Below are 17,496 nucleotides of genomic sequence, written 5' to 3' on the forward strand. Positions count from 1 at the left end.
ACATGAGAGCCTGTATATGAGTGGAAGCACTTTCCATTTGTGTAGGTGTGGAAGGGTTGAGTAGGTTGGAACTTGCCCCATGTTAGGCTAAATAATTTGAGTTTGTTTAATTTAGACAAGAATATGATTAAGTGGGGGACATGATAAGAGGTTTATAACATTGGGCATGGTTTGGATAGAGGGATTTCCTAGAAATGTGCATGGAACCAATTCAGTGTTCCTTTCTTCGAGTGGCGGACTGGTTCAATCAGCCAATGTTCGAGCTGGTTCCAAGGGTGGGGTGTCACTTTAAGGGACTGGGAAAGTCATTCCTACCTGTTCCTCCCTGCTCCACCACATTTCCCCCTTTGGCGCCCAGCATCACTACGCTCATGGCCAATGCGCATGCGCATGGCTGAATGGGGCAGCAAGCAGGGAGCTGCAGTCCCACGTCCATGCGGTTTAAGCAAGGACCGGAGCGTGGGAAGCAGCAGGGTAGAGAGGGACAGGTAGGAAGAACCTTCCCTGTCCCTTAAAATGAACCCCCCACCCTCCCAGGAGTGCACAGAACTGATTCCGTGCACATCCCTAGGATTTTCCCCCTCCCCCTTTCTAATAAAGCTAGAACTCTAATTCACCTAATGAAATTGATTGGCAGTAGATTCAAATCAGAAAAAAGAAAGTACTTTTTTGCATAATAGGGCTATTCACATGATTATCAAAATGAAGGTTGGAGGCATGCAGCCGAGGTTCGGAGGCTTGTGTGGACCCATGGGAATCCCTCCAGTTCATTCAAATGTGGGTAGCCCAGCTTTTTACCTGATTCTTTACTGAGGCAAGACAAAAATAGTAGCTGTCCTACCTTGGAGCGTGTGTGTATATTTCCCTTTTGTAGCAGCTCCCAGCAGCTGGCCAACTTTGTAATAAAGAGCTGCGGCTACAGGGGCTGCTTGTATGTGTACATGTATGTATGTGCCACTGTGCACAGCACACTCCATAATCCTTTAGTAGAACTGGTCCCACTTCCTGTCCCTTCATGGCCATGGTCTGCTGGTAACACAGTACATGCTGGGATAGCTCTTTGTATTCTCTGAGAACCCAGCTCCTGATTTCAAAGGAGGCGGCCCTGGCTGCCTGCATTCTCTGGGTGCAGAGTTTGCAGACCCAAATGGAGGTTCTACTCATCTGCAGGAAACCAGATTCTCCACCCCAACCACCCCCAGATGCTCATGGGAAAGGGCTCAATGTGTAACTTACGGAATTTGTGGTAGTGATGGTGGTCCAGTCCCCTTCTAAAAAACTCAGATCTTTTTAGAAGGGGACTAGATATACCAATGCCTCCATGATCAGAGGCATTATACCAAAGAATACCAGTTTCCTGAGCAAAGGTTCTGGAGTTCAGTGGCAGAACACATACTGTGCATGCAGAAGGCATCCGATTCAATCTCTGGGAAAGAGATTGATTACACTGGCTGGGAAAGATCCCTGCCAGTCAGTGTAGGTAATACTGAACTAAATGCTAAAGGTATATAAAGGCTCCATACTGTCTTCAATGCTCTTTAACATCTACATGAAAGCACTGGGAGAGATCATCAGGAGGTTTGGTGCAGGGTGTTATCAATATGCTGACACCCAGATCTATTTCTTCACATCAGCTTCTTCAGGAAAGGGCATAACTTCCCTAAATGCCTGCCTGGAGACAGTAATGGGCAGGATGACAGATAACAAACTGGTTGAATCCAAATAAAACAGAGCTACTGACTGTGGGGGATCAGGACCCAAGAGATGGTTTAGATCTGCCTGTTCTGGATGGGGTTACACTCCCCTTGAAAGATCAGGTACACAGCTTGGGAGTGCTCCAGCATCCAAAGCTCTACCTGGTTTCTCAGGTTGAGGCAGTGACCAGGAGTGCTTTTTATCAGATTCACCTGATATGTCGGCTACGTCCATTTCTGGAGGTAAATGACCGTAAAACAGTGATACATAGGCTGGTAACCTCTAGGCTTGACTACTGTAATGCACACTATGTGGTACAGAATGCAGCAGCCAGATTGGTCTCTGGGACAACCCTAAGGGACCATATAACATTGATTTTAAAATAACTGCACTGGATGCCAATATGCTTCCGAGTGAAATACAAAGTGCTGATTATTACCTATAAAGCCCTCAACAGCTTGGGTCCAGGGTACGTAGGAGAGCATCTCCTTTGTCATGAACCCTGTTGCCTATTAAGATCATCTGGCGAGCTCAGGTTACAGTTGTCGCCAGCCCAGAACCGGGACTTCTCTGTGGCTGCCCTGGGGCTTTGGAATATGCTCCCTGTTGAAATTAGAGCATCTCCTTCTCTGTTTGCTTTTAGGAAGACCCTCAAAATGCATGTGTTTTCTCGGGCTTAATTTTAAAGTATTTAATTTGTTTTTATCTTACGAGATTGGTTTTATTTATCTTGTGAAATTTTAATTGTTTTTACTGCTTTACATTTGTTGTGTTTTAATTCTATACACTGACTAGAGATGCACAGATCAGGTGGCATTAAAAGATGATTAAATAAATGAATAAATAAAATGGACCAATATTCTGATTCAGTGTAAAGCAACTTCATATTATTGAAGGCTGCTTCTTGATTGATTACTGTGGGAAATGGTATGCTATTCTTGATGGACTTTTGGTCTGATTCAGCAGGGCTCTTCTTAAGTGTAGTAGAACTGATAGAACAGAGTATGTTGATGGGGAGTAAGAAGCAGAAGAGACATGGTTTTTTTCTATATGGCTTATGTGAAAATTAAATATCCATGGCATTTCAGTATCTTTCTTTTTTTCTTTTTAAGCCCAAGCTGGTGAAGGCAACAAACCTAATTCAGCCCAGCTGGAACTGAGGATGGTTCAAAGCAAAAAGGACATAGAAAACCCAGAGATTATAATAAAAGCTACTGTGTTATAAAGGTTGTATATCTCCCAACAACGCACAATGTATTGATGTCCTCATTTTCTTTCCTGTAAATTGTAATGTTTGCCTTAGATCTGTGACAGAAACCTGACTTCCATGAAATAGTGCCCAGCATAGTTGAGATCCACTACCAAGCACATGTGCTGGCCTTGCTTGGATTAAGAAGACAAGTTAGGTGTATTATGACTCCCTCCCAGGTATCAAAATGGCTGTCAGATTAATTCAGTCTTGTTATGAATCCTGGGCACGGAAGCCCAAGGTTTCCTGCCTTGCCAAAGACTTCAGAATGCATTTGTTAGTGGAATGACTGGCTGGAGTGTATATACTGTGGTAAAGCGTTTAGTGCCAATTGAGTAGGTTACCTTTTCCATTAAATGAAGAGACTGGGTAGCCTGCTGAAATGTTCAGTACCTCAATCACTCTGGAACAAAAAGTAGAGGGAGATTTGGGTGAAGTGCGAGGAAGGGTCTGAAGTTAGCTTTTAGGTATTCCGTGCAGGCCTTGGAGATATAACGACATGTTGTTGAGAACTGCTCCCATTTCTGGTCTGTGAATAAATGCAAGACTCCAATATCCAGAGGTGCTAATCCTTTAATCTCAAGCAACCCAAAGTATCCCATGTCACTTTTTGTTTCCACCTTCCTTCTCTCCAGAAAGAAATGAGTAAAAGAAAATGGTGATCTACCTCCGATAGATTTTTCTTGTCTCCATTGTATCAAAAGGCTTGCACTATGTAAGTTTCCTTAGTCAGTACTTATTATGAAATCTGAATACCCTAGTTTATTTTCTAATGGCTAGCGGAGTGAAAGTCGGTGTTATTTGTTGAGACCAATTCACTGTTTATGACCACTGGTCAACAGAAACCACCGGAGTGTGCACCTATTTCACAGAAAGAAAAATAAAGATAGTAATTAATAAAGCATCATATAATCAGTAGGTCAGTGAGATACATACTTCCACCAAAGGCCCAACCATGCACTTCTGTTGCACAGCCTCCATGCCTTTCAAGGACACTTGTGCAGGAATCTCTTCCAAGCCTAGTGGAAATGAATGTAGGTTACATAATAGTAGTTTGGGGGTAACTGCATCCAGATTTACCACCTTTTTCAGTACTGGTCCCATATCTCCCAGAACTATTCTTAATTTTTCACTCCCAAGACCCAGTTATCTAAGCATTCCAGTGAATGTTCAACTTACTTAAATACCTTGAAAATCAGCACAGGAGTCCTAGATTCTATGTTATGTGCAATTATTTACAATTATTAAAATAATAACTTAATTTCTTAGATGCTGATAATATATTAGACCCAGGGTTCTCCACATTCAGAAATAGAGTCCTGTTATTCCTGCTTCTTTCCTTCTCCCCACCCACCCGTAAACAACATGGATAAATTGACATTTGTTCTGTTCATTCTCTCTTTCTTGGGATGAAACAGGGTAGCAAAGCAATCCATATTCATTGCCCTGCACGATCCATTCCATTGTACTTTGTAAAGTATTTGTAGGTATTGTTATTTTCTCCTTCCTTGGAAATATAACCAGGGTATTTTCTTTGCCATTCTTATTAGATGATTGGTTCTTTTCTTGGAACCTCTCTGAAAAGGGATTCACGCAAAAGTGCATGCTGCTATTACCAGAGAGTCACGTGGCCCTTGAACCACTTCTGTGCAGATTGTGCACTCTTGTTAGAATCTTGGGAATTTCCAGCCTTCTTTTATTAAAAATAACCACATTTTAAACCCTCATAGTTGCAAAGGGTAGTTAACCCTTTCCAAAGTGGTCTTTAGCACCAAACGAGTTTCCCACTCTTGCCTGGTTTCAAGGATAGGATAGGCTAATGCAGGCTTCCCCAAACTGCGGCCCTCCAGATGTTGCTGAACTACAACCCCCAGCATACCCAGCCACAATAAATTGTGGCTCGGGATGCTGGGAGTTGTAGTTCAGCAACATCTGGAGGGCCACAGTTTGAGGAAGCCTGGTCTAATGCCTGCAAAGTTTTTTCCCCCTCCAGAGGAAGTCTTCCCCCCCCCCCCGCTAAAGAATGACCAGTGACAAATAAGCATATTAGGGACACACAAGAAAAAAACCTCTTCAGCCTACAGGCCCTACATTGTCTGCCTGTCCCTTGCAGACTTAGAAGTGCAAACTCCTCTTCAGACTTAAAATTCTTGTCGCTCTAGCATGCCCTTCATGTTCCAGCCACAGCCTTCCAATATAGACTCTCGGCATCCAGAGTGTCTGAATTTGCCTGTGAAAGATTCTGAACCACAGCATCCCTTGAGTGCCTTCCTAACATCTTGTTCCTGGCCACTTCTACCCAATTCTGAAGCTGCATTCTATTCTCTTATTACGAAATGGGAGTCCAGGCAGCTTCAGAGATGGTAGCATTTCTTCATCCAGTAACTTCATACATTATATAGATGTGGGAGAAGAGAGCAAGAGTGGCGCATCTTACCATGAGAGAGTTATGTCAGGTTTTCTGTAGAAAGTGTGAAAAGACTAAGCACAAGGGACTCCTGCGTATCTCCCCTTATTTCTGCATAACATCTGGAGATGCCTGAATGGAATAATACATGTGTTTCTTTAGCAGAATCAAGAATGTGAATATGGCCTTGTGTATGTCTCAGCCTTACATTCAACTCTACTATTTGTTTGCGCAGTGTTTACAATTAGTACTGATATGCTTAAATCACTCACAGCCATCTTCCGCCATCCTAAAGTTCTTATCAGATCTGAGGCAAACTGCAATCTTTTTTTTTTTAGCAAATCTGAGGGAAATACTTTCTCTTTAAATATATTTAATGATCAAACACCCTTTTGTTTTTTCTTCCATTTAATAATTAGCAGTTTATCAGCTCTGACATACTCTACAGGTTAAAGTGGTCCTTTCTGTTTAAATATAGAAATTTCCCCTCTTATTTCTAAATTTTACGGTACTACCTATAGTCACTACTGCTGTGAAATAACCTTTTAGCAATAAAAAGTGGGTGATATGGTAGTTTCCTATTGCATGAGATTCCAGTCCTTTTCATGTTGACAGACGCAAGCAAAATATTCCCCTCTTTCAGCAATTGCTATTTTAACCCAGCTGATTCCCCCCCCCCCGTTCTCATACAACTGTATACAATACCCAATATGTAGCTGCTGAACAAAAATTAGTCAGCATTTTAAAAAGAGAGATTTTACTTATAAAATGTGGTGGGGTTTTTTTGTTTTTTGTTTTAATCATGGACTCTAGCTGATTATTTAATGGCAGCACAGAATATTCTAAGGATAAAAATGTCTTTGTACTGATAACATTCCATGTTGACATCTCCAGCCATTTGTGGAGGCTTGGAAAGAATCAGTCTCATGATCAGTCCTTGCTTTCTTTCTCCTTGGTGGGTCTGTTAGTGGTACAGCATTAATGTTGTAACAAAAGGTAATTCAGACTCTTCATATCTATCAGAAAAAAGATCTGAGTTCTTTTTTGAAACCTCCTCTCATTATATAATACCTGCTATCAGTGGAACCTTCGTAAAACAAGTGGTTTAATTAAGAAATCACCTAACTCCTTTCTTGTCCCTCTTTGTTGTGTTGGAACTAATATGCATTCACTAGAATTAAAAACTTTAGCATTGTTTTCCATAGATAAATGGGAGCAAGTAGCTTCATTAGTGATTTTTTAAAAATTGAGATGAATTTTAATTTAGTACAGAGTTTTGATACATACAATGTTCTCAAAATGCCTTTTCCTATAGAATGACAAGTGAGATAGCTGTAAACATAACCCAGGAATCCAGCTAGTTTGCAGTCTAATACCCTCAGAGGAAAGCACATTTCCAAAGGTGCTTTGCTTTCCAAACCAACCTGTAACTTGGTTTGTAGCATAAGCTGGACAAAATTACACATCAAGAAAGCACAAGCAAAAATTAATAATAATTTTTTTAAAGCAAGCTTTTTAGAGATCACTGTTATTTACCAGTCCAGTATGCTAACCTTGGTTGAAGACTGTGGAACTCCTTTGTATAGTGACTGCTGTTCATCACCTGTGTAAGGCCTGTGCTGCTGCAGAGTATTATTTCAGTGCTTTGAGTCCTAGAAGGAGAATCACTGAAGGAAATGGTATTTTAAAAAAACACCTAGCAAATTATTTTTAGACTACTTTTTAATTGCTGTGATTTTTGAAAATTTGTGCAGCACTTGTCTACATTTTTTCTTTCAGAACCAGATGTAAGCAATACTTTGCATAAACAGCACAGTGGTGTAAAATCAGTTTTTTATGCCTTTCTTTTCTTTTGGATGTCACACACACACACACACACACACAGGTTCCAATGATTATTGAAATTGGAAACCTACGGAGCAGCTAACAAATACTCTACTAACTCCTCCTATTTATATTTTGGCAAGTTAGTTTAAAGGAATGAGCATCTCGTGGGGTCATGTCCCATTTACAGATCCGTCCATGGGCAGCCTTATCCTTAAAACAAAACTGCATCAGCCCATCCTCTCTCCATCAGGAGGAGCTATTACTCATATTGCATAGATATCTTGCCACCACAGTCAGTGTTCAAATTACAAGGGGGCCTGAAATCCTTAGTTTTTGTGTTGGCCCCCTTAGCTACTGGGGGAAGCATAGCATGACTAAAATGGAAAGGGAATGGGGTGGAGCTTCTGGAGTAAGGGCCCCCTTACTTTTCTCTCCTGTAATTCAAGCACTGGTACAGTTCCTATGTTCCTCAGAGCCACGACCTAGCCTCTGCACAAGTGTGTAAAGATCTGTGCTTTTGCAGAGGATGAGGTATGTTGAAAAAGAGGGAAAGTTGGCAGTAGCAGATTCATTTTTTGTTATCGAGCAACAAAATGGTTGAGGGGAAAGGCAAGGTCTTCCTAGAGTTGTAGGCTGTAATGAACCTCTTTCTCTTCTCCACAAGCCTCTTGAGCTCCTTTTTGATAGAACACGCATCCTTCTTTCTCCCAGCCTTCATGCAGTGGGGACATTTGGGCTACTCAGCTCAGAGGATCAGGCTAAAAATGAAGCAGACGAGTTTAAACAAATCATTTCTCTCTAGTGGTGGCAGAGGCATAAACATCTCTTGGCAGATTAGAACCAAGTTAAACATGTACTGCAGCAGTTCTTATGGCTGTCTTAACAAAACGGAAAGCTGGTGTTATCTAGTGTAGCTCATTTGTGTTTACTTCCACTTTTTGTAAAGATCTTTTCAATGTGCCTGTAAAGCTGTTTTGATTATTGTGATTACACTTCCTTGTGGAGCACAAGGGGCTAACTCCATGTTAACATACAAGTACATGTAACAGAGCTCCAGTGATGCTCTTTTTTAAAAGAGAGAGAATGAACAATGGTTTTGAGAGAGGAGAGTTTGAGCATAGCAGTGTGAGCAGAGAATGGATTAAGCACTCCCACTGCTGCTTCTCTGCTCAAAATCCCCTCCCTCCATTTTTTCTTTTTTTGGTTTAAAGTACAGGGTCTGGGCTCCATTACATGCATGTGCATGTAACGTGTGGTTAGTTCCTCAGCAGGACCAAAATTCATGTAAAATGAAATATTTTCTGAGCTTGACTCCAGCTTTTATGTACCCATCATTCTTTCTGACATCCTTGAGCCAACATTTAGTTAAAGTAAATAGTGTAGAAAAACTGTCATTTGTGGACCCTTATCCTTTATTGGTTTTAAGAATCTATATTAAAATGGTTTATGTTTTAAATGTTTATTTGCCAAATTGCATTAAAAATGCAACAAATCTGTAATCAGCGCAATATTTTAAAAGAAGAAATAAGCGGACCAAGATTTCTAGCTAAAGATACTGCCTTGTTAAGAGTAAATCTTATACGTATCTTGATTGGGTGGTGTTAATTCATTGTCTGTCTGGTACTGTTGCAGTGATTGTACTTGTCTCTTAAATTACAGTATGTGGCAAGAAAGATTGTAATAAAAATATCTATGTTTAATAACACTGTGCATAACTATTGTTTAGATTCTATTTTGAATATGTTTGGACACTTAAGAATTAAACAAAATAATAACAAATGGATAGTGTTGCTGCGTCAGACTGATAACAATGATGTTGTTATTTTTATGTGAACACTTGTTAGTAGATAGAGCTCCCACATGAAATATGTAACTGGAACCAAGCTAAACATAGAAGAAGCTCTTGAAGCCCATTCAGATGGCCAAACTACACCATGGTATGCACTTCCACCCAGAGGTCACTTGGCCATCTATATCATCCTCTCAAGTGGCAAGGACATTTTTAACATGCATGAAGTGTAGGACGTGGTAGAATGTGTAGCAAAAGTGTCATTTTGGTTGGGTGTTAAGATGCATGCGTTTATCAAGAAATGTTGAAAAATCTTACCGGAAAGTGAAACATTAATATTGATTGACAAATGTGGGGTGGAATTTCACATTTGCCAGATAGGCAACAAATTTTGATTCATCTTCTGCTTAGGTCATTCATGACTGAAAAATAGCAGGTCTCTGTAGGACCTTCATCCTGAAAGGTGTCAGTAGTTCATTGATCATCATAACTGGATATGTGGTTGATCAAAGCATGAAAGTAGTATATTTATTACTAGAATAGTTGCTGTGAATGTATATTAATAATATTTTACAGGGCAGATTTGATTGTATAAATGGATTCCTTGCTCTCATCTGTGAACTGCTTACAAAAGGATCTCTACTCAGGAGAGCTAGGAATTTTCAATGGCATAAGGAGAGCCAGCCGTAGCAACAAATAAGTAGAGCTTTGACACAACCCTCCTTCCCCTGTTTTCTGACATCCATCATCCTATGGCTCTAGGACCGAAGATTTTATGGGCCATATATAATCTGCTGGTGGTAAAAAACATGATTTGGATATTTTGTTTCTTTAAAGAGACCCTAGTTATAGTTCATCCTCTGGTCCCTCTTCTCATTTAACCATATAATTTTTGGTTACCTGACTTTGAGTGTTTATTGAGCAAAGGCTGTAATCTAAGAACTTTTTGCTTCATTCTGAACTACACATAAAATTGAAATGTGAGGGGACAGTTGTATCAGAAGCAGCAGCACAATTACAGCTTAGTTAGAGTTCTGGAGTTCCTCTATAAGGATTGTTCTCAGACATTTAAGTAAAGTCCACTAGTTAAGACATAAAGAGAAGGCCTTGAAGATGGCACTTATGGCAGAATTGGAAAGATGACAAAAAGGAGAAATGAATTGCTGTTTACACTGAAATAAGAGGTAGCTAACCAGAAAGGTGGGATATGTTTGCTTTTTAATCTCTAGGGTTAGCTTCTTGGGAATGATTGTCCCATTTAGCCTCTTAGAAATGATTGCCCCATTCCTTTCATTCAGTTCTCCAAAATTCCAGCCCTCAAGCTAGATGATGCCACCAAGAAACCTTTCATGCAATTGTTATCTAGTATGCCAAGCTTGTTGGCCTCAGGCACATGCTTTTCTGACTAGATGTGTGTTTAAAAGCCATAGCTGGATGCAAACATCTGCATTCATGGAACCTAAAATCAAGGAAGCCCATAGAAGGTACTGCTGAGCATAAGGCAACTGTGCCATATATTGCTAAGTGGAAATTACATGCATTATTTACATATTGCCTTTTCATTGCATTGCTACTTAGATTAATAATTGTGTCTAGAAGAATGTGGCATGGTGTGTGTGTGGGTGGGTGGGTGTGTGAAGTTCTAGCAGCAATGGGGTAGAACTAGAATTTGAGGGCTGACAGTGCAGGCTATCGGAAAGGGAGATAAAAGTATATATTTTTATAGATAGTTATGTAATTTTAGATCTCAGCTGCACCATATCAACCTCTTCAGGAATGTACAGGGAAGATAGAAGAGGGTGGGTGTAGAATATGAGAAAGATAGTTCCATCAGTCCCAACAGCTGGGATTATCCATAATTAATGGATTTAATTAATATATAAAGATGCCTTTGAAATATATTTTTAGCTTTAAAATATTAAATGGATAAATATTTACAAGTGAACTTTCCATGTATTTAACATTGGTGTAGTGCTTTGTATTGAAGAAATTGAGCTGTTAGATGTTTATACCTCTTATTAATTGTTCTGGAGTTGTAGATACAAGGTAGATAAATGGTTTTTATGGCAGAAAAAATAATCTGTGTGTGGTGTGTAAATTGCGTGTAATGCCAGTGGCCTCAGTCCCAATGAAACTGTATATTTTCTGGCTAGCATATGTGACTTTTATTCATTTTGTAGTAAAGTTTACATGCTACAACTGTAGGATGATTATAATAAAGTCAATGAACTACTTATGTGAAGGCCGAGAACTAATTAACTCATGGATTTAATATTTTAAGGAAGAAAATCAAGTTGTCCCAAACTTGAAGTGTGGGGCTAGACCACTATTGTTCTAACTCTTTCTAAGTTTATTCTCTGCAGTGTTCACTGTAAGTCTGCTTAGATTTATGAAACTTAAAATGGTGCAAGATGTTTCACCATTTTTTTTTTTGACAGAAGTATTTAATCTGGACAGAGAAGAACTCCCCTTCCAGGGTCTCCCTACCTCTTACCGATGTAGTTATGAAAAAGTGGGAATAGTTAAGGACTAGTCCATAAAACTTACTGCTTGCTCTGGCTAAGTAAAATGGAAGTGAGAACATTGTGATATGCTACTCTGCCAGCTTCCTCCTCAAGAGAGCAGGGGTAAGATTCCTTTTTTTAAATCTTCAGTTTACTGTTTAAATGTTCCTAATTGATTTTGAAGTTCTTGTGAGTTTCAGAATGGCCAAGTGCCAAAAGATCTCATGCACTAGGAAGTTGTTGTGCCACCCATTTTTTGTTCAGTCAAGGAACACAAGCTCCCAGACAGCCTTCTTAAGGGATAAGCTAGGCGGGGATCTGGGGAGTATGTCCAGAACTTTATTTCCTCAGCAACATTAGTGAAAAATAGAGATTCAAAATTAAGTATGATTCCTTCCTTCAGGACTTGTGGGACTACTGTTTGCAGACTCTCCTGATGATGAGTCACAATAGTGTGTTCGGTGGCAAACTACAAAAAGTTACACAGTCCTTGCCCTGAGGTTTAGGATAGATTTGCCAGTGGTGGAGAGAAAGGAAAGGGTTTTCATAAATAGCAAATAATGGGTTGGATGGACAGCAAATAGCACAGGGAATTTGGTTGTAGTTTAGATAAGGCCACAGTGACATGTTTCTGATCTTGAATGGCCCTCCTAGAATGTGGAGAGCTCTTGGAATTCTAATGGCTCTTGCACAACAGCACATGTGCGGGGGGGGAGGGGGAGTTGCATGAAAGCTCTCATTGTGCCCATATAGTCCCTCAAAGTACTTATGCTTTGTTAATCAGTTCCTGACTGTAAATGAATAGGCAGAAGTGATGATACATTTGAGGACTGATGGGGAAAAGGTAGACTGGGTGCAGCAACATGTGTTTTTTCCCTGGCTTTAAACCCATTTGTACTGTCTTAAGCAATGATTTGTAACATCACATTTGTGCGAACAGGAAATAGAAGTGGGTTAGAACATACAAGAAGTGCATATCTATAAAACATTTGGATTTTTGCTAATCTTACTGGGGCAAGGCAAGGTGGTTTTTTTCCTCCCAAAACTTAAACAAACACACAACCAATCAGGTCTGCTTCAAAAGACCATTCCAAAAGAGAATACTTGCAATGGCCCATTGGCCTGGCATCGTGTTGTCATTTTATTTATTTATTCATTCAATTTCTATACCGCCTTTCCAAAAATGGCTCAGGGCGGTTTACATAGAGAAACAACAAATAAATAAAATGGCTCCCTGTCCCCAAAGGGCTCACATTCTAAAAAGAAACATCAGGTAGACACCAGCAACAGTCACTGGAAGTACTGTGCTGGGGGTGGATAGGGCCAGTTACTCTCCCCCTGCTCAGTAAAGAGAATCACCAGGGTAAAAGGTGTCTCTTTGCCAAGTTACTTGAGAGAGTAACATAACTTTGTCATCTGAAGGCTGTGTTTCACAAGTGGGACTGAGAGGCTAGTTGGATAATTCAGTAATCATTTAAATTAATGTTAATTTGCAACATCTTCTAAACTGTCAAAAGAGTGAGTAGGCATTAATGAAGCCTAATAGGATTTATTAACAATTTAGTGGCATATAGATTTGGTCAGAACCTAGTGACTTTCTCTTTGTTGTAAGGTTATTTCTGCTCTGTGAACAACATGGATACCACAAGAGGGCACACGCTTTGCTGGGAGCATTGCCTATACAAGGTCTGTTAAAATTAGTGTACACTTCCCATTCATTTTAGTGGTTCTTACATGGGAGAAGATCCCAACAGTTGTGTTCAGAATCTACTGTCTCATGTAGTACTGAATGTAAAAATAAAACAGGGTGTGTCTTTTGTGAAAGTCTTTACAATTTCTTAATATGATTAAACAGATATTTTCATTGTGTATACTGTAAGTGGAATGTAATTCCATTTTTTCCAATAAAATATATTTCTTTTTGTAACCTTGTTACTTGACCATTCTTCCTTTCTTAATGATCCTTCTTGTTCTTAATAGCTCTTTCATGGTTCATCCAAGACTATGCCATGGGAATATATATTAGCCTCACTTTAGTTGGTGAAGCCATGACTAAATATATCTATAGAAAATAAATATATCAGTGGGACATATTTATTATTATTTATAAAAATATTTATATCCCATCTCTTCAGTGCACTATTGCTCAGGGTGGCTTACAACATTAATAAAATAGATACAATATAGGATAGAAAACTAATAAGGTTTAAAAGTTAATACCAGGCTAAAAGCACAATTAAAAAAACAAATTTTCCAAAACTGAAATTAAAAGTTATCAGTATATAAGTGACAAGAAAACAGTCTCAGAAAAACAAGAACACCACTACATGAACCTACATAACGTAACACCAGAAAAGCAATAGGGATAAATTTGGACACATCAAAAGAGACTCAACACCTTGACTCTAAAACTATAGAACATCAGTCACCCCTCTCCTTACATAACTGCACATAAAATGTTTTTAACATGTGAAGATAGTTGCAATGAGTAATTTTAAAAAAAAATGCATGCCTCACCATAAATTGAGTTTGACACCTCTGCAGCAGGCATGCTGTGGTATTTCCAAAGGTAAAATTATATGAATTGCAAAGACAAAGAGTTAGAGGTTGTTTAAGTGGCAATTTATTAGGATTGTTACATAAGATAATAAAATAGATTGTTCCCTTTATGCTTGTTAATATACAAGCTCTCTCAATGAAATTAATGAACAGAGATTTTAAAATGAATATGAGGAAACACCTTACACGGCTCAGGCAACCTTTAGAATTCATTTACTGAGGGAGGTTCTGAGTCAGAAGCCGTAATTGGGTTTTTAAGTGCACCAGACAGTTATGAGAGCATAAAGGGTATTCTTCAGTTCTGTGGAGAGGGGTAATCAAAACCTCATTTCTATAAACAAATTGACTACAATAGAAGATTAAGCATAAACTTTAGATTTGTGGTAGAGGTTGCTATGATGGTAATCAGTACTTTGAGCTGGAAAGGCAAAGAGGTGAAAATGTCTAGCTGTAGTTTCAACTCTGGAAAAATAGTTTATCTTTAGGCTTTTTAAATACTCAGAGGATGTATTTATATCCCATCCTTCAATACATATATTTTCAGGCACTGGCGGATTAAAGTGCCTGAAAATTCTGGTGTGGTGTGTGTGGGGGGGGGTAGGGATGGGGGGAGTTAAAGTCTATATTTTAACTTTAAAACCGCTGCTGCACTGTGGCATAGTGGCAGCGATACCCCTCCTAACCCAAGCCCGCCTACCTCCCAAATGATAGCTATCGCCTGATTTCGGGCCTGCGTGTGTGCAGAAAGGCCCAAAATCGGGTGATAGCTATCATTTGGGAGCTAGGCGGGTTTGGGATAGGAGGAGTATCGCCTCCCTCTCTGCCACCGTGCTGCAGCGCAGTGGTAGTTTTAAAGTTAAAAAATAGATCTGAACTCCCCCCCCCCCGCTCCCTTGCTGCTGGGACGGCAAATCTTTAACTGCCTACAGGCAGCAAAGAGCTTAATCTACCCCTGTTTTCAGGACAGTTTACAAAACTGCAATAAAATCAAAATTAAAACAATAATCTTAACCATAACAAGATCACACACAAACATCAGTGTTAAAACATAAAAGCAGCATAAAATGAAACACAAGTTAAATGGGGAAAGTAAGAGTATTGACTTGGAGCTATTCTGAACAGAGGGAGGGCTAGCGAGCACACAGACATGTGCAATCCTACTCCCTCTGTGCCTATTCATATATACATGTGACATGTACAGTACAGGTTTGAATGTATAAAGAGGATTCCTGTTTCTTAAAAGGCTGTATCTGCTTGTCAAGTGCTCTTTAGGTTAAAAACTTTTCATGGATGAAGTTCTCATTTTGTTGTATGAGGTTTCCCCAATTTCCCATAGCTCAAGCACACTTTCTGAATAAAAACTGGAGATATGCTTTTGAAAATCTGAAGTTGCCTTGGTATTGGCCCATCTAGCTCAGTATGGTCTGCACTGAAAGCCAGCAGTTCTCCAGGGTTCCAGAAAACAGGAGTATTTTCTAGTCCTACCTGTGTAGATGCCCAGGACTGAACCTGAGATGTTCTGCATACAAAGCATGTGCTCTAGCACTGGTTTACAGCTCCTCAAACGCTTAACCCTTAAGGCTCTAGATCTATGCCCCAAAAGTCCTACTTCTTTACAGCCTAGTCCTCCTCAAGTTTACTTGAAAGTAAGTCCCATTGATTTCAATTAGTTGGTGCTTTGGGTATAGCATTTGATTGGATGGAAGTGCTGTGCTGTCTCAGGCAAAATTGTACTAAAAAACTAAACTAAACTAACACATGCCTGCCTTGGAAGTGATGGTATTGTCTGCAGCCTCATAGGAGCTTCTTATTTTATTTATTCTCACAGCAGCCAAGCAGTTCTCTTGTCACCCTAGTTCTTCCCAGCACATGGTTTGGAAATAGCTGATAGAAAGTCATACCGATCAGTGGGATGCAAACTGGCACATGACAAATTTGTTTCCATGGTTGTCATTCTTTCCAGTCATTACATTTCAGATTATAAAGGTTCCTCCCCACATCACATTAAAAATGTTTTGGGTTACCTACCAAAGTGTTTCTAATAGTTTCCTTCTAGATCTAGCAGTTATAATTGCATGGATCTCATTTTTCATGGAAGAATGCATCTGCACTTGGGGGTTACCAAAGAGTTATAAAATATTTGTAGAGCTTGCAGATGTTCAACTAGAATTTCCGTTGAATTGTTTGTATAAATGATGTGCTCAGTAGTGTTCAGCCTTTTTGAGACTTGGAACCCTCTTTAGTAATCTGGGTTCCACTTCTTAAATTTTTACCTCATGTGCATATAATGGTAGTATCACTGGAACTACTCACTGTGCTCAAGTTGTGAGTCCCAACACACCAGCTGAAGATCAATACTGTAAGGAAAGCTGGAATTTCAGTTTAGTTGATTTAAAATGTATGTTAGTTCTTTATTTAGTTGATAGAAATATTCCTCCTGATGGCAGACTTGGCAGGCTACGTTCAACAAGATTGTTAAAATGCCTGAGAACTAAGTGACACAGACAAATCAGTCTAGAAAGAGTAGCTGTAGCTTTTATTAGTGGAAATGCAATATTTCCAGCTATGTGAGTTTTTCTTTAGGCAACAGTGGGCACAGAATAATAGAATGGGTCATGCTTTTATATAAGCTCTCCAGGCCAGTTTATTTCCCCAAGACAATGGGAACATCTACTTCAAAAAAATGTAAATACCTTTTCAGTTCAATGGAGATTAACAAATGATTGGGTTCCTTCATCCAAAACAAGAGTCTTCTGCACTAATGTTTCTGAACTATATGATTTAGTGGATGTTGTGGAGAAATAAGGATGTCCAATATAATCATTATGCTCTGGAATATGAAGCAATCTTTGGCCAACATCCTGACCTATGAAATGCATATGCAGCAAAGGAAGCACATGTGTATTTTCTACATTCCAGTGTGAACGGGGGTGGGAATTCTTACAAATCTTCCCTTCCCTCTGAAGCACTCTGTGACTCCTGAAAATATGTCCCTGAGGGCTGTGCCCATGCTGCTTTATTATGGAATGCAACAAATGCACATGTGCTTCCTTGGTTGCAGGGATGCTTCATATGTCAGGGTGTCAGTCTTTGAAAATAAGAGGTATCACTTAAGGTGAGGAATATGTGAGGTGGCGAGAAGACTACAGTAAGATGGTGAATGGGTGAGTGTGTGGAACCAGAGGAGAGCCAGAGCAAAATATGACAGCTGTTATGTTCCGGGAATGCAGGAGGATCAGTTCCACAGCAGTCATTTCAGAAGCCAGTTGACAAGTGTTTGTAGGAAGTCTGAGAGAAGCCTGAAGATGTAGGTAGGGTTGAGAAGGAGTCTGGCCCGTTCCCTTGGCCAGAGAGAAGAGATTAATGCAGTGAATGACTCAGCTGTTGTGCACCTTGGCCTTGTTTTAGCTAACTGACAGCTGAGTTAGGGAAAGAAAATGTTGGTGTATTGGGAGGGAGCCAGGAG

At 39.7% G+C, this 17,496-nt stretch overlaps 1 protein-coding gene across 6 annotated transcripts in view; it reads left to right on the forward strand.

The window, feature by feature from the left end:
• The window catches only part of PDXK (pyridoxal kinase), an 86,294-nt gene extending 72,892 nt beyond the window's left edge, over positions 1-13,402 (forward strand). The window contains exons 12-14 of one of the 6 annotated variants that reach the window (XR_008318999.1): positions 2,808-2,922; positions 3,580-3,659; positions 11,406-13,402. Coding sequence is in view for 3 of the 6 variants with exons in the window: in XM_053306815.1 (XP_053162790.1) it covers positions 2,808-2,920 (113 nt within the window). In the remaining 3 variants the exon portion in view is untranslated. Of the gene's footprint in view, positions 1-2,807 lie in introns of all 6 variants that reach the window. The other 5 variants (XR_008319000.1, XR_008318998.1, XM_053306815.1 and 2 more) reach the window with 5 other exon arrangements.
• Positions 13,403-17,496: the final 4,094 nt, after the last annotated feature.

Source organism: Hemicordylus capensis, chromosome 3 (genome assembly GCF_027244095.1).
Source record: "Hemicordylus capensis ecotype Gifberg chromosome 3, rHemCap1.1.pri, whole genome shotgun sequence".
Classification (NCBI taxonomy): Eukaryota; Metazoa; Chordata; class Lepidosauria; order Squamata; family Cordylidae; genus Hemicordylus; species Hemicordylus capensis.